General features: G+C 38.5%; 1 protein-coding gene across 1 annotated transcript; it reads right to left on the reverse strand.

Annotated features, from left to right (window-relative positions):
- Window positions 1-1396: 1396 nt before the first annotated feature.
- Window positions 1397-21413, reverse strand: Mkp3 (Mitogen-activated protein kinase phosphatase 3). Its single transcript, XM_044393754.2, has 5 exons — window positions 20204-21413; window positions 3704-3821; window positions 3194-3398; window positions 2986-3121; window positions 1397-2546 (listed from the first exon to the last, which is right to left on the reverse strand). The coding sequence occupies exons 1-5, from the start codon at window positions 20604-20606 to the stop codon at window positions 2038-2040; spliced, it is 1371 nt and encodes a 456-aa protein (XP_044249689.1). The 5' UTR covers window positions 20607-21413; the 3' UTR covers window positions 1397-2037.
- Window positions 21414-22153: the final 740 nt, after the last annotated feature.

Raw genomic sequence — 22153 nt, forward strand, 5'->3', positions numbered from 1 at the left:
AAAAGTACATAATTGTATTCTTAGTTATTTTATACTGACTGAGGCTTTCAACATTAAATTGGCATTTTATTTTTGTATAATGCTTAAGTTATTTTACCCAGTTTTTTGGCGCTTAGCTGGGAAAGCTCGTTCAAAATCGTAGGGGTTTACATGCAAAAATCTTATGGGCTAGAGCAACTAGCTTAGCAAGCTTCCTTTTCAACAGGAACTTCAATCCGTATTTAGCTGCCTAATAAAAACTCATTCGTTTGCTTAAATAAAGCCATTTCTCTAATCAAAACTAGTCCCGTTTAGCAACGTCGGTTGCTTTACAATTAAAAACTCTTCAAAGTGGACATAATTTCTATGGTATGATATTGGATGATGAGTTCTATGGACTCTGAACTCGCAACTCGAGTTTTGTTCTACATTTCCCAAAGCATATCTATATCGCACTCTTGCGCACCCTTTGAAGGGGCTGCACTTAGTTCCTGAGCTTTAAAATTTAGAATATTCTGACCATTTCACTTACCACATGACCATCCCTCCCATCGTTATCAAATCGAATCAGTCGAGCTTTGGCTAGAAACCAATCCAAGCCTTGGGCCAAAGAAAGTTTTTCACCGTCATATGAATCCAACTAACCAATCCATTCTGGCATATCAACCTTTTTTATATCAAATTGTGTATTAAATCTCTGCTTTCCTCTACGTTTAAATATATTGTTTTTATATTGCGCACAGCCTTCTTTTTCCAAAAAAGTTTCTGGGATTATTTTACTTTTAGTTTTTTTTTTCTTGTTTGTATTACATGTAAACCATTCTTCAGATTTAGTTTGGTTTTTGTTTTGTTTCTTGAAACGTCACCTGATAAAATTTTGTACCAACATTGCCTGACTGGAAAACAGCTGACATACAACTTTATTCATATCCATTACATAACAAATTAATCATTTCATTTATTTCCATCTTGCTGTTCTCCAACTTTAACATATCATTAGTAGAATGTGTTTTTCTACAATCTAGACATATTTTCAATCCTTCCTAAAATCTCATACTTTTATGGTCTGTGCCAATATTTTTTAGACCACCCTTTAAAAAAACATAAAAAATGTTTTGCTTTTTGGCAAAAAGTTTTTTGTGTGGTTATTTGTGTTGTGCAAATGGTTGAATTTTATTTTCTTTGTTTTAGTGTTTTTTGTTTTGTTTTAAATTTTAAAAATTCTTCGATATTCGGGATTTTAGTTCACTTTACAATTATATGACTTGGCATTCGGTAATTAAGTGGTAGGTATATTTATATAATGGGTCTCCCTTTCGCGGCCCATCGCTCCGCATCTAACAAATTGTACATTTATAAACGATTTCGAGTTTTAGTAAAAATTTAAAACTAAAAATAAAACTATATGCCTAGAAAATCGGTTTAAAGTTAAATTTTTTATTTTTGCTTCGGCTTTCGTATATATTTATTCTCTTGACTTGGCTTAGGAGTTAAACACAAACATGTACACTGCGTATATATAAATATATTTTATATATTTTAGTATTTTCATTCTTTTTGTATAGTTGTAGTTGGTTTGCGTGTGGATAACATTGGATTTTGTTTGTATCTGACCTTAAAAATGTACTAAACATTAATTTATTTATGTGGTATTAATTAATATGTGTACGTTGGGTAGTTCCTCAAGACTTTGTACATGGTTTAAAGTTTGAATTCGTACCCCTATTGAATAAGCGGCTCATATGTATGTGTTCGAACGGATGTTTTGTGTGAGAACCAAGTTGGGAAAGGCTTTGCCGCTTAGGCCGCCTCCTCATCGTCTTCTCCGCCGGTTTCAATGTCCTCCTCGGCCATTTCCTGATCGCGATGCTGCACCACCTCCACCACGGAAACCGCCTCCGCCGTGGTCGTGGTCGATGTGGACGAACTGGTGGTGCTGGCCGGGGACATGTTATCCGGATTTACCGCCAGGCAAATGGGCGGCGGCGATGTGGCGACGGCCGCAGCAAGGATCTCCTGACTTGGCGGCAGCACGAAACTCTTACCGCCCAGCTGTTCTCATTTGAGACCCGTGTCTGACGGGGTCCAGCGGTCGAACTCGATGCCGGAGTCCGGCGAAACCCCCGTGGCCTTGGCCAAGTGGGCGGCCATAAAGCCGCCGGTTTGCATGCACTTGCAGTCCGGCGCAATGCAATTGCACGAGAACTTGGAGCCGCGTCCGCAACGCGAGGCCACCACACTGGGATTCGTCGCCAGGACATTGGACGCAGAGCCGGAGGATGCGGGGCCCAGTACCAGACCCACCACACTGGGGCCCATCATCCCGGACTCGTCCATCGCCTGCTCGTCACCCGGACTCAAGCGCAGTTGGCTCTCGAAGGACTGCAGCTGCTGCATGAAGTGGAAGTTGGGCGACACATCCGGCTTCCGGTCCCGCACCATCATAAAGGCGTCGTTGAGACTCAGGCCACGGGTGTGCATCAAGTAGGCGAGCGTCACGGTCACCGAGCGCGAAACCCCGGCCAGGCAGTGGACCAGCACTGCCGAGTTGGCGGACCGCGCTTCCTCTGTGGATTTTGGAAAAAAAAACAGAGCATTAGCTTTGAATTGGCAAAACAGGATGATATCATAGGCCCTCAACCATGTCACAAATCCTCGTCTCTTTTCAAATTTTAAATTGATTTTATTTGGGACTCCATGGAAGGTTATACTCAAAATAAAACAATTGACTTCTTTAAAAAAATATAATGACTAAAGTATCATTATTATTTGAGTTTGAAAAATTAAAATGAAAAGGAAAATATTAAAAAATTGTTGATATATAAATTACCATTATCTTTTGAGTTTGAAAAATTAAAATGAAGATAGTTAAATCAACAAATAAAACAAACTATTTGGAAAAGTTAAAAGAAAATAATAATAGAGGCATTTAAAGTCGTTATTGATATTGATTATTATACATCTTTAATTTAGGAACTATTTCGTACAGAAATAATAGAACCTTACCTATAAACTGTATGGCATCTGGGAAATGCATGGCCAAATCTTGTGAATAATGATCGGTGATGGGAATTTGCAGATATTTGATAATGCCCGACTTCTCAAACTCATTTGGCAAATCTGGTGTCACATTCAGCACGTACTGGAAAGGCAAAATGCAATAAAACACGCTTAGTAATTATGAAAGTTATAATAAAGCGCCACCAGGACTCACCTTAATGTTGTACTTTTGCAATGCATTCGAGTCGCAGCTGTGCGAGGCATTTCCCAGGAACAATAATCCTGGAATAATCTCCACAGGCGCCTCGTTGAAATTATGATGGTGGTGGTGATGATGGTGGCCGGTGCTCTCGCAATCCGAAGATTCAGCCGAACTGCTGCACGCGGAATCGGAATGCGTTGTGGAAATGCGTAGGGACCTGAAATAAATAAATAAAAGTTTAGTTTTAAGTATATCATGAATTCATTTTAAACATTAAGGCAACTCATTTTCAATGTTTCATCGTATGTATAATATAAAAAAGTACGTTAAAAAAATTTATAATAAAGTATAACTGATATTTCTGTGGTATTCCCGGTCGCGTTCATTAAACTTTCAAGAACATTTAAGATTAACGGGGTGTACAAAAAATTAAAAAACAAAATTCCGAGATTTCTGTAGTCAGTAAATTTGAACTTAATTTAACTTTGTTTTTGTTTTTTATATCCTATATTTTCCTCTTACCTTAGACCCATTAACTGATCGGTCTGTACGTTGCGACTAGATTCCATTTCTTTGTTGTGCGCCTGATTATCATCCTCGCACCATTCCGGAAATGCCTGGCGAAAACTGGAGAAGCCATCTGCAAGATAGAAAAAAGGAAAAGGGGAAACTTTAGAATGCTGTTTGAATCTCTCTAGCCTCTTTTGGCCAGCAGCATGTCATTTGAGGCCTCTGGAATTTGACGTTCGTTATGCTTGGCCAAGTGTAGCTTTTTGGTCTTTCGTCTTTGGTAAGGCAACACCTACACGACATGTTGCTGCTATTAACCCAACCTAACCCAAGTATGCGTGAAATTCTTGCAAGCGAATCATTCATAAAAAAAGGGAAAGAAGGAAAAGTTAGTGAAAATGTCTGGGGGAAATAATGGGGATCTTCTGTTTCTCCAATTGAAAACGGAAGTGCGACTGGTCGTATCAACGGAAATGCTGTTTCTATATTTTTAAGCTTGAGATTGGTATGGGAATTGTCATCAAAAAAGGCAAACGGCCACTGCTCATCAGCATAACGCAAAACGGAAGCTTACAATTTTCTACTTGCCGCATATTAAATGCGAAAAACAGCAAATTGAATAAAACGGAAGGCGCAGCAAAGAGTTCAGTTATTATCAACCTATTGGCCGGCCAACGGGTGGTATACGCACTCTGCCGGCTCAATCTGCACTTTCCGCAGAACTTTAAAAATAGCCCGAGATATAGCCGCCTCCTTGAAAAGCAGGAAAAGCCAAAGGGGGGAGGCTATTTTTGCACCGATTGCGAAGCGGCCATGGCCATGGATATCAATCCACAGTGTGACATGGCAAACTGCATTTGATAGCTATTTCCTGCTCAAACGAAGTTAGACCAACGTCGAGTTCCATCGAATTGATCGGAAGGAATAGATGGAAACAAGCTTTGAATAAAATGCAGAATAACGAGGAATTGTGGGATAAGCTTTTCACAGGAAAGGGCGTTTGTCATGGTTTTTTAAAAGTGGTCTAAGTTAAAATCTCTGCGAGCTTCCCAAAAATATTTTAGGTATATAATATAGTACGGTCATCCCCTCAATATTTCATCGTCTATCATTAATAAGCTCTTAAGCTGAAAATTGCACAGAGTTTTTAAAGTGTAATTAAAGTTTAAATAATAATTTAAATTGTTTTGGTGTTTAAATAAAGATTAGTACTATTAGAAATGCGAATTTTTTTAATTACCATAATTAATATTGTAAATTTTACTAATTATTTTAAATATTTCCTCTAATCTTACTCCATAAAGTAGTTTCCACTTAAAACCCGTAACCCCCTCCTACACTCACTTGTGTCCCATTTAGAACCTCAAATCACTTTACCGCTACAGGTAACTTTCCCTATAATAAACTAGCAGTCGTTCATATTCACAATTTATCTCTGCCTATATGGCAATCGTTTCCCCTCGTCTTCCACTTGTTTTACCCTCATATGGCTTATAATCACACACACACATCTGTGAGTTTGTGCGAGTATCTATATCTTTATAGTTCTTTTTATACCCGTTACTCGTAGAGTAAAAGGGTATACTAGATTCGTGCAAAAGTATGTAACAGGTAGAAGGAAGCGTTTCCGACCCTATAAACTATATATATTCTTGATCAGGATCACTAGCCGAGTCGATCTAGCCATGTCCGTCTGTCCGTCTGTCCGTCTGTCCGTCTGTCCGTCTGTCCGTCTGTCTGTCCGTCTGTCTGTCTGTATGAACGCTGAGATCTCGGAAACTATAAAAGCTAGAAGATTGACATTTTGCATGCAGATTCTAGGAGTTCCTACGCAGCGCAAGTTTGTTTCAAAAGGGTGCCACGCCCCCTCTAACGCCCACAATCGCTTATATACGATTTTAAAAATTTTAATATTTCGGAAAAGTAAAAATGCAGTTTTGTGGTGTTTATCAATACCTATCGAAATGTAGAAGAAATTTTTTAAATCGGACCATTCGTTAAAAAGTTACGGCGGATCAAAGTTTTTATCTCCTCCTTCGCACTTCCTTTAGCTGAGTAACGGGTATCTGATAGTCGGGGCACCCGACTATAGCGTTCTCTCTTGTTTATATTTTTTTGTCACGTTCTGTGTCACACTTGTGAGTGCTTTTGTGTTTAGATTGTTTCATTGATGAGTTCACACAAAACAAAGAAAAAACAAAACCACAAAAACAAACGTGAATAACAGTGGAAACGACCTTCAAAACGTTGGAAATGTAAACTTGAAAAAAAGCGCGTCAACAAATTGCTGAAATGAACAAAGCGTAAACTAAATACGAGCAAACAAAAAAGTGCTTTTGAGTATATTTCATATTTGTTAGAAAACCGGATTTTGACAACATCAGCACACCTGGAATGAAAGCACCCAGCAAACCACTAAGCCAGCAACCCACTTAAATGAACTCATCAACCTCGCCCCCACAGTGTTCCAAATTTGTTGCTATTATTTATAATTTTGAAGCTACATAAAAAAGGGAGATAAAAGTTGGGGGTTTAAACGATTTGTTCCGCTCATTCATTTTTTTTTGTGATATTAATATTTAATTATACTTTTTCCTCTTAAATTGACACAATAAAAAAAAACAATGAATGAGTTTTTTGAACGATTGGTTTCGCTCATTGGTTTTTTTAAGGGTAACATTATTTTATTTAAAAACCTCTAATCATTTTGTATTTATAAGGAATTTGAACACATATTTTGTTTGTACATTTTACATTTATTTACTAGTTTTTTACTTTTTGTTTTTGTTTATTTAATTACTATTATATTTATAAAAATGGCGTTTACTTTCGTGGAAAGATTTGTTCCGCTCATTCATTATTATTTTTATATTTGCTTGTTTTTAATTATAGTATGTATAACCTTTTTATACTACTTTTATTTTTTCTGCTTATCTGACTGTCCCGCTGGTTTTGTTTATCTCCGTGTGTAAATATAAAAAATAACAACGCCCGCAAAAAAGACAAAACGTGAGTTAAATAACTTTTAGCTCACTTCGCTGGGTTTCAACAGAGCCGCAGATACAACGAGCAGTCAGATACGAGCGCACACCCACAGCCGCAACGCTATTCATTCACAGGTACCACTTCAGAACCCCCAATCCCCCAAATTCCCCCGTTCACCCCTTTTTCCATTTTTTTTTTTGCTCCCAACGGATATGACGTAGGCGCGTCTTTCTACGCTTTTTTCTATTTTGCCGCATGAAAACAGTTAGAGAAGTGTTTTTCGAGGGGGGGAGCCCTTGTATGGTTTGCCATTCTGTGGGCGTTTTTCGAGTGTGTGCCTTGTTTAATTCATTTGCGGTTTCAGATGACGCAGATCCCTTAAGTGGAACAGTGGATGCAGAACCCGATACGCGACCAGACCCCAAAACCGAATTCATGCCCGAATCCCCAGCGAATCGAGAAACGTTCGTCGGTTTAGCCCATTGATGGATTCCGCAGAGCCCCCAAGCCGGAAGTTGAACACATGCATGCAGCGGAACACGGCGCAGAGCGAACATTTCTATTCCCATATCTATTTATATGGTTTTGTTTACGCCGGTTTCGAAAGTTTTCCGCGGAAATTTATAAATGGAATTTTGAGTTTGAGAGAAATGTAAAGAAAACAATTTTTTAGATTTTCAAAGGATACATCTTTTAAGATGAATTTGTCAATATAGGCTATTTAATTAATATGAATTAATATTATTTTCAACGCTAATTCAATATACATATCTAACTTCATTAAATCATTTTGAAATTTTCATTTAAAGAACTGTAAATTATACCGTTGCAAAAAGGATACATGTGCTATAACCTTTAAGTTTCGCTTTGAAAACTAAATACATAAACAAATAAATAAAAACTTTCATGTGGACCAAAAAATACTAAATATTGTTAAAATACTAAAATAAATTTTTTTTTTAACTTTATAATTTTGTTCTATTGTTTTGAAATCAAGAAAGACAATGTCGTAATCCCAATGAGTCCACTTTATTTCTCAACAACATGGTTTAACAAATTTCAAACTCACATTTTTAAAGATCTCAAAATTTCCATATTTTTTCCAAGCCTGTACACTGGAATTTTAAAGCTATTTAACTTCACATTTTTCCCCATTATTTCGTTCCATTCCCGAGGCCCACAATGCCTTTTTAATCACTCTCGGCCCATAAATTCTTCAGCCGCATTCCATGCACCGTAGCTCTTTTTTGTTAGAGTTTTCGAATTGTTTGTCGTAGGGATTGGAGCTGGGGGGAGTTTTGGAGTTGAAGAAATCGATATTACGCATACGCAATGTGTGCTGCGGTGGGTAAATGTTGTTTACTCGCACCCAGGTCGATTCGAATCTGGTGCTTTCTGGTCTGGCAAATGCATTCAGCCGGCCGTTGCACAATGCCAGATAGTCAGATACTCGGGTACTATAAATATATGGTACCTATATGTACATATATTGCTATATAAACACGCACGCATGTGTGCGTTTGTGAGGCGCTGGGTGGCAGAATGGGGAGTGCTGGCATGAATGAAAAACCAGACCACGAGACAACGCCTGCAGTTCAATGCTATTTGTCAATGAGTCAGTAGTCAGCAGTCGTCGCTTTTCGATTTCAACTGGAATGAGGAAAGAGGAATGAGGAACGAGGAAGAGCCGTAAAACACAACGGCCACCATAATGCGAGTCCCATTTGGGGCCCCATATCCATTAGCCATATGCATATAGAGCATTTAGTATCTCCCATCGATGTGGGCGGGTGCGTGTGCTTTTCCCCCACCCAACGTGGCCCCAATTTTGTTTACATTTTTCTTCTTTCCCCAAAAAAAATTGAATTTTTTATGTTTTTCACTGAGGGAAAATTATAGAATTTTTATATAGATTATATTCCTAAACTTTCAGTTATAATGCATTAAATCGGTAATTCTCTGTAATTGTAAATTTAAAAAGATATCGGAGAATTTGTACATTTCCAAGCTATATTAAATAACAAAAGAATGTTAAAAAGGAAATTATTTTTCTTCGTGTTTCCGTGCTCTTATTCATGAGGCACATTTTTTCCAGCTTGGCATAAACAAAGTGCAGAGGAAAATAAGTCAGAGATAGAAAAAAACTTGAGGAAAATATTAATGTCTGCCACTTCCGCCTGCGTTTATTTCGAAGAAGGAATTGTTGATTTTCCAATCATTGCCTTTTCCCGCCGATCCGAATAATTTCTTAATCAACTGCCGCCCGTGTTCCTTTTTCTTGTCTGAAAGCGATGACATTTTAACTACTTGTACTCGTGTTAAGGAACGGAAGTTGATTGATTACAACATGATTGATTGATGCGGCGAACGAGAGAGACACGGAAAGCGACTTGCAAATGTCAGACGTTCACGTGTTTACTTTGGCTGCACTTGGATTGCCCTTGGCCATTTCGCCGGAGGTAAAAAGCGGAAATTACGGCAGGGTTTGCATATGAGAACACCTCAAAGTTACCTGGCATTTAGCAAATATCACACGGCCAGCAGGGCGGTGAACATTTAGGGGCACCCTCGAATTATTGATTCGGTGAAAGTTTCAAGATAATCAATCAAAGAGTTTGACATCGGATTGTGATCGATAGATTAACATATTCGCTTTGGTTAAGTCTTGAATATTTAATTAAAAATTCCTTTTTTTGGTGATAGTTACTTATAATTAGTTAGTAAAAAATTATTCTTAGTTTTCACATAACAATACAAAAGTTCATAAAATTAAGGATAGTTAAATAATATTTTAAGTTTAGGTGATTTGTTACTCTTCTCCTATCCGCTTGTTAAATTTAAAGTAGGCTTTAAACTTTAAATTGCCATACATTTTAACGGTCTAAATCCTTCCTTAAATTTAACAAGCGGGCCTTACTCTACAAAAAAGTAAACACTAACTTTTTACAGTCTCAATTGATTGCCCACTAACTTTCAATCCCCTACAATCCCCTACCTGGCCATTCAACTGGGCCGGGCACTTGACGTAACTGCCGAACGGGCTTCAAAGGAAATACTACAAGTATAAAATCCAGAGCTGCTGATGTGTTTCGGTTGTTACTGCTGTGGGAGTCGCCCACACCGGCAAACTTGCCTCTGAAAATCCCCCGCCCACGGCAATAAAACCAAAAATGAACGTAACAACTGCATCAAACAACACAAAATTCTAAATAAATGCCTCGCCCACAAGAAAATATTATTGTATGGAGAGAAATATATAAAAAAACCGAAGGCAGACCTCTTAAAAAATCAACAAATATAAATATGTATGCGTAGCATACTCGCCGCACAGCTTTTTATGCTGTTGCACCTGATATACACATATATACATCGAGTTTGGGCTTGTGTGGGTGGAAAAGTGAAAGAGTTTTCTTTATGTAAGCCGCCTTCCAAGCCAAAATTGCATTTATGAATGAACCCAGCCGTAATAACGAATGCCGAAGGAGAAGTCGAAAAACGGAGGGAGCCACGTAGGTAAACTAAGTGGCAACTTTGCACGCAACTATTTGCTCAACAACCCACGACAACATATTTGCATGGAAAATGAGACAGACCCCCATAAGTAGTTAAGTCCATTTTCATTCCATTTCATTCATTCATTCATGCATTCAATTAAGTTTTACGTTTTTTTTTTCCTCTACTCAATTTGCAGCAATTGAAGAGGGGATACTACGAAGTGCCGGTAAAAGAGTGAGGTGGGTTTCAACACGGAAAGAAAAGATATTTAAAAATTAAAAAAAAAACACTATTCAATCCAAACATTTACAGATAATACCATTTTTTCTAGAGATTACTTGCCCCAATTTATGTTTTAGTTTGTATAAATTTATCAAAATCTTTTTTTACAATGTTTCTCAATGGTTTTTATTTAATATTTTAATATTGCATAAGTTTTTCAAGACCATTTTAAATTATTTTTATAATAATCTTTCCAGTGAATCCAGCGACTGCGCGACAGAATAATTTCTTTTAGCTCTTCGCAGCCATTGTTGCCACTTCCGCATTGCAAGCAACAGGAGAATAGAATGCGGCCGACATGAGAGACTGAGCTTAGTCACCGCATCAGTTGCTCACTTAATCAGTTAGTCACTCGTTCAATACGGACTCACTGACTGAGTGGATAGTTAAATAAGCTAGTTAGGCGTCCGTTCTACATCGCTGTACAAACTAATAGCTAATAGTTGCAAATGAGACATGTGGAAAAAGAGGAGTCGAGGGGTAACGATGATTAGTGACGAAAGCCGATTTAACATCAGAGGAAGTTCGCTTGGGGAATCGTCATAAATGAAGCAGAGATAGACAAAGCATTTTTACTAACAATTCATTTGCATATATCACAATATCTATTTATTTTAATACATTACTTCTTAATATCAACCTTTTATGTTCTACACAACTTACAATACCTTTTTTTTACCCCCTCTACACCCATTTGTCCCACTTATGTTAATTATTTAAGCTTTTCTATTTGTTTGATGAGTTATTCAGCTATTAAACTTGCCTGGCTGCTAAATTGTTTGCCCAAGAACTCGACTCGTCTTCAAGTACTCCCCAGATACACATATATTCCCGCTTACATAATTTCCCTGCCCAGACACACAAATTTAACGCTTAGTTCAACAATTGAACAGACTGCGTAAGCCTCACCTTGTGTTCCATAAATTTTGGGGGACACCCATCTCTAATGACCCTCTAATGGGTGCGGGGTGAGGAAGGGGTTGCTGTGGGTGCCGGGGGATTACCTTTGGCATCCGTGCTCGGGTCGCTGGCAAAATGTCAAATTGCGTAAGCCAATCAATCAAAATGTAAATAAGCAAAAACCTAATTTTGGTCTAGGCACGCCCCGAAAATTTCCCAACCCCACACAGGACCGCTTCATCCCTTGGGGAGCTGTGCGCTATAAATAGCAGGAAGCCGCAGCTTTGGCAGCAATACATTGCCCCAGGACCCATTTCGAATCTTGAGTCCACACTCGAAGATGTTATGATGAGTTGAAATTTTAAATTTAAATAAAGGACATTATGATCAACTTAATTTAGATGTCTTTGTTGATGTAAAATTTCGTCGAAAATACGTAAATAATTTAAATATCTGTTTTCTTCGTTATTTGTGATTGTGTCTTTGAATTTTAATTTAGTTACAACTTTTTTCTAAGTGCATCCAGAGATCCTTTTTTTTGGCTTCTAACTTCTATGGATGCCGCATTATTAATTAATTATATTGCGCTGTATTTGCTTGAAAATGGCAACTGACAATGTTGGCAGTGGTGGCGAAATTTGGCAACGTTGCGTGGGGAAAATTCGTACATATATCGCAATGGAAAACCGAACCAATCCGGGATAATTGAAGTGAGCCAGCGCTCTGTAAATGTGAGTGTGTCCTTTGAGGGGGGGCTTGCGTTGGTTTCGGGTTTTTGGCTGCGAAGCTTTGCAAATGGGTCAAGTTTAATGTGCAGCTTCCTGTTGCTGCAGGCGCCTCTTCTTCTTCCGATGCTTTCCGTAATTGCAGGGGGATTTATTTTATTATTCAGCCCTGCCTGGGGAGAGCAACAAGTTGTGGCCTAGATACACATACTTATATATAAGAAGAGAGCCACAGCCTGGAAACTTTGAATCCAGCATCATTTAATTATAAATTTTCCTTTTATTTTGCAAGATAGTTTAAAAAACTTAAACGAAAACTTGAACTTAAACTTTAAATGATTAAACTCACTTAATGGATACAAAAAAATATATTTACATTTCCAAAAAGTATAGCCAAAACGTCCAAGGCTCTTAAAACTGTTAGGCAGGCACCCCAAGAAAGTTGTACTGTATTTTCCGGTATTGATTTTCTCTCTGAAAGACAGCTCAAAGTTTGCATAAAAATGAAAAAAAGTAAAACGCACTTTGGTCCAAGACTGGGTCCCCAATCCCCTAAACCCCCCACCACCCGCTGGGATGTCCAAGACATAAGCAACCCGCTGGGCGGACAAATAACAAAAGACAGCGACGACGACAGCAGCATTTGCACGGTAGCATTTATCCTACTACAAACAACGTGAGTTGAATTTCATTTGGAATTGAAATGCTGAAAGCGCAAAAAGGCATATAAGAAACGAAAACAGAATGACGGGGGAGGTCCCAGGGATTTTATAAATATTGCATATGCACCAGATGAATAAAAGCACAGTGAAGGTCGGCTAAGGGAGACACTTGCTCACTTTTTCTGCTGAGAGGAGAATCTTTTAAAATATTTAATGTAATTGGTAGCATTCCCAATCACATGTTTCTGTTTCTAAATTTAAAATAGAGCAACTAAAAGAATACTTCTCAAATTTCAAAGGACTTTACTGATTTGTTTTTGTTTTTCAATCTTTTAAATGGGATATGACCTCCAAGGAAAGCTTCTTCCCTGTCCTCAGCGCCTTTTCCAAGAAGAAAAAGCACAGAAAGATGGACACAATTGTCAAGGGAAAAGAATTCTGCTGCATTTAATGGTAGTGGGAGTAAGTAAGAAAAAAAAGTAAAGCCAATCGAAATGCAACGAATAAGCAATTCGCAAAAACCATTCCACTTTTGAAGATTTAAACCGATAATAATATCAGTTTGAAGAAATAAATATGTTTTCCTGTTAAAGGAAACTTAAATATCCTCACTTATTGAAGTCAAGAGGTTCGTATGTTTGTTCTCCCTCTCTTTCTCACTTGGCTTCTTCTGCAGCTTCTTTCCATTCTTCTGGCTGGTTCTTCTCCACCCTTTTTCGATTCTTCGGCTGCCGTTTGTGGCTCGTTCTCTACTCGTTTTGGAATCTGTAGCTAATTTGCACTTTGATGAAATGCGTTCGTACTGTTGCTTCTTTTTCTGGTTCTTCTCTTTTTCCTCTTCGCTCTGCGTTTTTGTTGTGGTTGTTATTTACTGTAGATTTATGCATGCAAGCGCATCGACTACAACTTTTAGCTCCATTTCATTTTGATGCCCTCTTCTCTCTTTTTTTTTTTTGTTGCTGTTTGCTAATTCTGAGAATATAACAATTTACGCGTCGTCCCCCGCTAAGAAAAAAAAAGAATTGAATGAAGGGAAGCGCGTCTCCGCCCTGTTCTTCTTTCACATTCTTCCATTTGCAATGCGCCGTTGATTCTCCGTTTCCCATTCCATGTGTGCTCGTGTGAGTGTTTATGTTATATGCGCCCTGGAAACTTCCGTTGAACGTTGAGGTATGCAAGCCGCGAGAAGAGAGAGGGTGGAGAGGGAGGAGGGGAGGGGAGAGTGGGGAGAAAGAGACAACACGCCCGCACAAATTTGACCGGAAGTCTCTGTTATTGCCTGTACTTTGTTGTTACTGTTGCTTTGTCCGCGACTGTCAACGTTGGAATGTTGCAAGTACAGTCGTACCTCATTACCTCGAACTGGGAACTATAAATTCTATTTGTTTTGGTCACGAAATCCTGAAAGTCTAAGCATTTGTCGAAATAGAGATTCTTCCATTTATTGACCTCCGGTAAAACTTTTTAATAAACAAAAAACTTTTAAGGATTTTTGCATACATATTTTATCCAGATATTTATGGGTAAAGTCTTTTTCTAAGACTTTGACTCTTTAAGCGATCAACAGGCGCTTCACTGTGTTTGGGTTGCAAATATTTTCACAGCATCCGAAAAGGCGTTCTACAATGTGGGTCCCCCCGTTAGCCGCTAGTTAAGTTATCCATTTTCAACGCCTGCTTAATTACAATTACAGCCCACACAAACTTTGACCCAAATCTACTACTAGCTGCAAAAACAACATTTAAAATCTTTTTGCCGTAGGCTGGGAGTTAAAAGAGATCGACCGAACGACCTCTCCTCTTCTCTCCCTTTTCCACTCACTGAGTGTCCAACGCCCTGTTTGTCAAATGCCGTTGCTATCTCCCTTCCTCTTGGGGCTTAGCCGATTCGCTCCATCTCCCTCGCTGCCCCACATCCCCCTCTCTGTCACACTGCCGCGAACTGTGATTACTTTATAAGATGCTGACGCCAACTCCAATTGGAAAGATGTCCGACTGTCTTTCGGCTCACTTTGCATGTGGGCATGCGACAGAAACAACATAAACCGCAAAAAAACAACAAAGTACGTTCGATAGACACAGTGGGACAAGTGGTTATTATTTAGCATTTAAAGTACTTGACTAAGTAAATACAATTTGATAAAAAATGGTTTTATCTAATTATTTCTTGAATAGATTGATGATTGATTGATTGATTTATAAAAAATACGTTTTGTTGTTTTTGAGACTACACCTTATTTAAAATGCAATTCAATTCTTTTTAGGCGAGTGATTCGACTATTAGATCCCCGTTACTCAGCTAAAGTGCGAGGAACATGGAGATATGCAAGTGCAAAGATCGCTGACGCAAAGCATGGTATATTATTCTACGAGTAATGAATAAAATTGCTGATGATTCTAATGCCGTCTAAGACATTGAAGATTCTAGTGCAAAATAGTTTCACAGTTTTTTAAACTGTCATAATGGAGAGGTGGATTGGCACATGATCCCCATGACCCATTCTAGCCCACTGTATCCGCAGACAAATTTGGCCCAACAGCTTTTTGGCACGTAGGTGGGCAACCGAGCCAACGGTCTCAGCCTCTCAGTTATTTTACCGTCTTTTTGTAGCTGCTTGTTGTGGCTGAGTATTTTTCGGTGAAGGCAGACCAGTTGGCAGAGTTGCCTCAATGGAGAAGAAAACGAGGGGGAGGAGGTGCCAAGCGGGGCGAGAAAACTCAGAGGGGGAGGAGGACTGCTGGGAGCCGAAAGCCTTTGTGATGAGTTATCATGAAATCGTAATGAGAGACGGTTGGCCTTGGGATTGTGCCACGTGTTACTTTACTGTTTACAGTCAAACCTGAATAAGAATAACTCTTCTTATGTCCTAAGTACTAACTTTTACAACCGGAACTTTAAAGAGTTCTCAAATATTCATTAAATGCTTCCAGATCAAACCTATTAAAAGTTCAAAATCCAAAAAACAGAATCTATCTATAACTCCAATTTGTACTTTACATTACTTCAAAATTCATCTTTATACAAGTCATTGTTGCTTTAGTTCGAGTCAGTGGGTGTTGCATTTGGTTGAGATTCCCAGTATTTCGTGAATATTTGAATTGGTGAAGAGAAAATGCAGTGAAAAACATTTGAGAAAACCGGCGGGGCCCAAAAACATTTTCAAAGCCGACTCGTCGCAGGCCAAAAACTAATAAACCAAACAAAAAGCGGCAACAACGAATTCGTTAAAAACAGCAAATGAGGCAAACAACTCTCCGAATCGGAGAAAAGCCAGTTGGGAAAAGCCAGTGGAAATGCAGGCGGCTCGACGCGAAGTGGTTTTTTATGGCGCATGCGCAGCAGCTCGAGTTCAATCTCTATAAAAGGGTCGGCTGCCAACAGAGCGGAGCTTTGTATCCGCCTGACCATAAAAACATACGAAATAAGGCAGAAGACAGAAAATAAAGCAGACGAGTTCGAGTTCCCTCTCATCGCGCGATCTCCCGATTTCCCAGTCTCCAGAGAGAGATGCATCGTTCATTGACTCCCTCGAAGAGAACCCACGATCACCGCGGTGGTTCGGAACTCTGCTAGATCTAATTGAATTAAATTCCGTCAACGGAAATGCTTAGTTTACGATACATAAGCTGCAGTTTAAAGCAATGAGTCCACATAGACGTCTATGTGCAGATGCGGTCAAAATAATAGTTGTAAAAATGATAAATAAATGTAGTCCTCATTTGGTATTTATTTTAAAATACAGCAACCACTCTTCGAAAGTTTTCTGCGTATTAACTGCATAGAATCATAGTTTAAGATTAGTTAGTTAGTTTTTAAATATTTGTACCACTAGTAATTTGACCTTAACTGTATAAGAGTGTACATTTCGCATTCTATCCTATATAGTTGGTGCCCCAGTTGGCCCCATCTTAATTGTTTTAATTCCGAGAAATGCATACAAAGTGGCATTTAATTAAAATGAATTTTACATCGCCAGTTGAAGTTGAATCCGTATCTGCCCGCGATGCATTATGCATTTCCGTGACTCCCAGGGACTTAATAAAGTTTTCATCGTTGTCCTGAACCTGAACAGGAATCAGAAAAAAAGGAGACAGCTTCTGGCTCGGCGAAAGAGACAGCATCAAGGGCTGACAAAGACCGCATAATTGCCCGGACTTGATTGAATTTCAAGGTTAATTAGTGGCAAAGAGGGAGAAAAACTTTATTGTACCCAAGGATTGGTAGGAACTTCTTGGTAAACTTTGCTCGGGCAGCTTAAGCTGATTACCGACGGTTTGTTGTCGGCTGCTTTCTGGAGATTTGCTGTTGGCCGGAACACAAAAAGGGATTAGACGGAGTGGCCATTAGGCGATGGAACATCAAGAGCTCTAATCGACATGGAACATGGTGTAATCTTAAGAGATTCTTAAGGAGGAAACCGAAAAAATTAATAACAAATCAGAAGTTGGAAAACTTTTAGAACAAACGCTTAAATTCTATAAAGGAATTTTACTGGCAAATCACTTATATATAAAAGGCACTTACATTTGGCCGTAGTTTTGCCGTTACGATGTTAAATATTTCTTGAATGTATAATTATGGTACATCCTCTTTCTGTCTTCCACATGAAACTTCCTTCCCCTTTTTTGCAAACCTGCCCCAGTTCCGTTTGCTCCCCAACCCAAACTTCCTGCCCCATTTCTAATCGCAACCATATCAAATAGCCTATAGATATCCCCCCAAACACATACCGATAAAGAATATATATGCTACAGTTTCCTCTATACACAGCTGCTTTTTGTGCATTTGCATGGCCTATAAACCCAACCCCAGTCCACGTGATAAGATAAGCCAGCCAGCCCAACAATTTCCACCGAAATGTGAAAATCATTTACGGATTGTGGCCAGATTGTGAAATTGATTTTGAATTTGGATATGCTCAAAATATCCCCATGATTCACTTACTATTTCCAGAACATTAAGAAAAATCGTTAAAAGACTTAAAAAAATAATTTTCGCATCTTGCCTAAATTGAGAAATTGGTTTTATTGAGAACGCTTTGGGAAATGCAATAAAAGTCGGTTGCTCATAAATGTTTCCATTCAAAATATTTCCCTGAGGTCGAAGAATTCATTTACCATTTCGAGATCATTAAGGAAAACGGTTGAACAAAGCGGGCACTTCAGCAGTTCGGAAAAACAATGGAATCCTTTAAAAGGTGACACTGGATTTTCACGCTGCTACCTCTCCACCTTCGCCTCCTACTCCGATTTTCATTCGCAGTCCGTTTTGTTTTTCTGGCAAATGTCAAGAGGTTCCTTTTTTGGGTCTTTCCCTGGTATTGCCGGTCGTAAAATTTTTCCGGGACCAATTCTCTTAATTACCTAAGCACAGGTAGATATCACAGGATGCTCTCGAGCAGCTATCTCTCTCTGGTGTGCCATCTCTTTCCAATGCTTGACGTCATAGTTCGTAAGGCACTTAATGTTATGCTAATTTTTCGGCCTTTCAAGTTATATTTTTCTTTCGAAATGAAATCGGTAAACAAAGGAAAGTTTAAAAAAAGAGGGAGGAGGAGGTTGGAAAGCCGGTCCATTTGTTGGCGCTCTTTTGTCAATTTGCGATATTAGCAGACAGACACACAAAAAACATTTGAATGGAAAAGAAGAACGTGCGTAAAGCTTTTTCAGGGGGTAAAGAGGCAAAAAATATATATGTGTCTATCCATACAATCACAATTCTGGCTGGCTTGTAAGCGAACGGAAATTGAAGTGATAAAAATAAAAACGAAGCCATAGTCAGACAAGTCAGATAATTATGTATATATTTCGACTATATGCACAGATATATAGGCAAACATTTATGCACATAAATAAGCATATGTATAGGAACATATATGGCAATTTATGTGGCTTTGAGTCATGGGAGTCGAGCCGCGAGTCTCTGAAAAGCAATTGTGACATTTTTCCGAATGACACAAATCTATGGGAACACAACAAAAATGTATAGTCAACAATAGTGGGAAGACCTAAAAAGCTTCCACAGAATTGATGTTTATTTATGACTTCCTTAATCTCCGAACGTGTTTGTAAAATACCAAATGATTTTTAAAACACATTTATATTTAAATCGGCTTTTAATTGATATGGGGCAATCAAGGAGAGGCATTGTGTTTATAAATAAACCGCATAATTGGAAAGGAATGCAGGGTATATTGGATATATTTCCGTCGATATGGTTGGCTTGATATTTTATTAAAGTTTCAATATTGATTGTCCGCTGTGGCGATAATGGCAAATAATAAATCAATTGAGTGCAGGGGAAATGTTATATTTAACGCTATACTTTTAAATTTTTTAAAACAAAGGTCTTAAAAAGCAAGATAACGTTCTGAATGGATCTATTATAATATTTTAGGTTCCCCTGAACGATATAAACAAATATGCCTTAAAAGGCACAAACAACAATGACTTCTTGCGCATTAAATTTTCCATCAATCAAAATCATGTCAGCCAAAAACAAGTTTAGGAAGGTGAAATCTATTCCTAGTATAAGTCTATAATACAAATACGGAGCAAGATCAGCCAGACTATTTTTAAATCTAATCTGGCGCTAGCGTTATCAGCAATACGGATTACATTATTCTTAGCTATTTTTCTCATTTTGTCGCCGCCCCCAGACATGCTGTTCCGCAAAAAAAAGAAAAAATAATAATAAATAAATCCACGCAGATGTTTATTTATGGCCAGGCAGAGCTTGCTAGTATTAATTATATTCTTTCGACTTCGTTTTGTTTTGGTTTCTTCTGGGTTTCGGGCTAAAAATGCCGCAAACAACATTGGGGAAGTATAAATAAATTATGATTTTGTTAGGCCTAGGATAGGAATGTTCGCTGCTGATTTATGGGTCGTGTTGGGAAGTATCAGGTATTTAAAGAATCGGATACCACAACAATGATCAACAAATATTTCCCATAACAAGTTAGTAGTTTTCCCGATTTTATATCGGTTTTCAAGAAAAAGTTGTGTACGTCCTAGAAATGGATTCTTAAACTTTTAAACAAATTGTTGATAAAATTTGCATTATTTAAATTAAAATTATTTTTGTGAGATTACTCATAAAAATCGTTAAACAAACTGCAAATTAATTGTTTCGACTAAAATATATTTTTAAAAGTTCTTATCTGAACAATTCATTCTTAATTTGGATAACTGGGATTATTGTTGGGAATTAACTTGCGAGGGACACAAATAAACAGGAAACATGATAACTGTTCTAATTGTATAAGAACCTATAAAATAATATATTTCGGGATAGAAGATTTTCCAAGGCTTTTGAGATCTGAATTTGAATGCAGGAAGCCAGTGTAAAAATCTTTTGGTCGCTGTGAGCTATTAGTAATTAAGGCTGTTAGTTCATTTTGATCAAAAAACTCCCCATTTTCCCTAGAAATATCACATCCCAAATTTTTCTGGATGACTCACCTTGAAGGGCAACCACTCGGCAGCCGTCCTGTTTGAGGCGACGGTGCAGGATGCTGATGATGGAGTCCATGGCGACGGCGAAGGAACCGGCTCCTGCCACCTCCTGATTCTGACTGGCCACGCCCTCGCCGTTGTACAAGATGAACCAGCAGAGCTTGTAGCCCGTCTGGATGCGCTCCTTTAGCTCGGGCGATTTGATCGTGGAGGCCAGGTCGATTTTTCCGAGTGCCAGGCGCCGCAGGACGATGCTGGGGATGCAGAGGTTCACGGCCCCGCGGATGTGCGATTCACTGTACTCGTGGGAGCCCCGACAGTCCAGAAGAATCAGCTCCTTGGAGTCCAGGGATCTCAGCTGCGACTGCAGCCACTCCTTGTTGCAACTCTCCTGCTCCGTTTCTGGCATTTTGAAGAATTCTCAAAATCACTCGAAGACTGCAAGATTTCGAAGTACAACTTTTCCCGTTTTCCTCTTTTCTCTGCTTTATTCGTTACTGTTTGTTGTTTTTTTTTGGTTACAACAAAGTTTACATCATCTCTCTTCTTCTGCTTTGCGCTGCTTCTCTTCTTCTTTCCTGGCCGTAGGTTGGTATTGGTATTTGTTTGCTGCTGCACACACACACACTCGCAGGCTAAAATCTTCGGAATCAAATTGAATTTTCTTGTTTTTCCTGGTTTTGTGAAAACTGTAACTTGCACTGTTTTGGTTTTTTGGCTTTCCGATTTTCTCGCTTGCCGTTTTCTGTTTCTTTGCACTCCGAAATTCGTTTCTTTTTGCTTTTTGTTGTATGTACACACGCACACAGAGAGCGCGCCAAATCACAACCGTGTGTATGTTTCGCGTGTGTGTGAGTGGTTTTGTATTTTAGTAGGTGTGCTTCACTAAAACAACAACAACCGTTCCGAATCGAATGAAACCTGTCGCCGAGTTATTAAAACATTCGAAAATGGTTGAATATTTTCCCAAACAAATAGCTTTTCATTGGGTCACTCTGCCTATCAAATATCCATACTTTGTGTTGATGTTTTTCTGAATGGTAAGCGAAGTAAGCGAACACACATGCAGCGCGGGCGAATTTTTTTTGGAAATAACAAAAAACGTAAGAGTCAGTTATACGTAGTGTCAGTTATACGTAAGTATCAGTTATACGTAACACGGCTCTCCGTCATTCACTCAGAGAGGAGAGCGATGTTTCTCCACTCTACAAAAACGCGCTTCGCGGGCTGCTTTTATAGCCTCGGTGCTCTCCAAACACACTTGCACTTGCTCTCCCGCGCTCGGCGGCCTCTCCTTCTCTCCAATTCTTCGTCGGAATTCGAAGAGAAGCCAGCGACACCATTATAACTTGTTTTAAAGTAAATTGTAGAAATCATACATAAAAGATAAAATGTATTTGTTTATATCTTTTTAAAAATATAGAGAGATGGGTAGTATAATTCCGAAACAAGTACACATACACACTCAAAGGTAGAACGCACCCGCACACACAGGTACACGAATGAAACGCAGAGAGGAGAGCACAAAGGCCTCTCCAACTCTCCAAAAAGGTGAGCGAGAGACAGTGCACAGGAGACCCACTGGAAAATTGGCTCGATTCAAAAGAGCGTGTGAAGAAAAAGCAATAGGCGACATTAGGGAAATTATAAAATAAATTTTATTTTAATTAATTTAATTTAATAATACAAATGTTTATAAACGAAATTACAAGTATTTACACTTGTAGCTTTTATCTTTAATTTTATTTTTAACATTTATTTAACATTTTGTGCATTCGGTATGTTTTTTATTTCTACGTAAACATTTGTCTGCTTTTTGGCACTCGTATTTAATACTTTTACGTTACATCTTTTAACTTTTTAGTTGTATAATTTCATTAAAGCTGCACGGTTTTATATGTAAACATGTTCACCAGTAACTTATCGTTGAACTATAATACAATTCACCTCAATGTC

Source organism: Drosophila takahashii, chromosome 3L (genome assembly GCF_030179915.1).
Source record: "Drosophila takahashii strain IR98-3 E-12201 chromosome 3L, DtakHiC1v2, whole genome shotgun sequence".
NCBI classification, from domain to species: domain Eukaryota; kingdom Metazoa; phylum Arthropoda; class Insecta; order Diptera; family Drosophilidae; genus Drosophila; species Drosophila takahashii.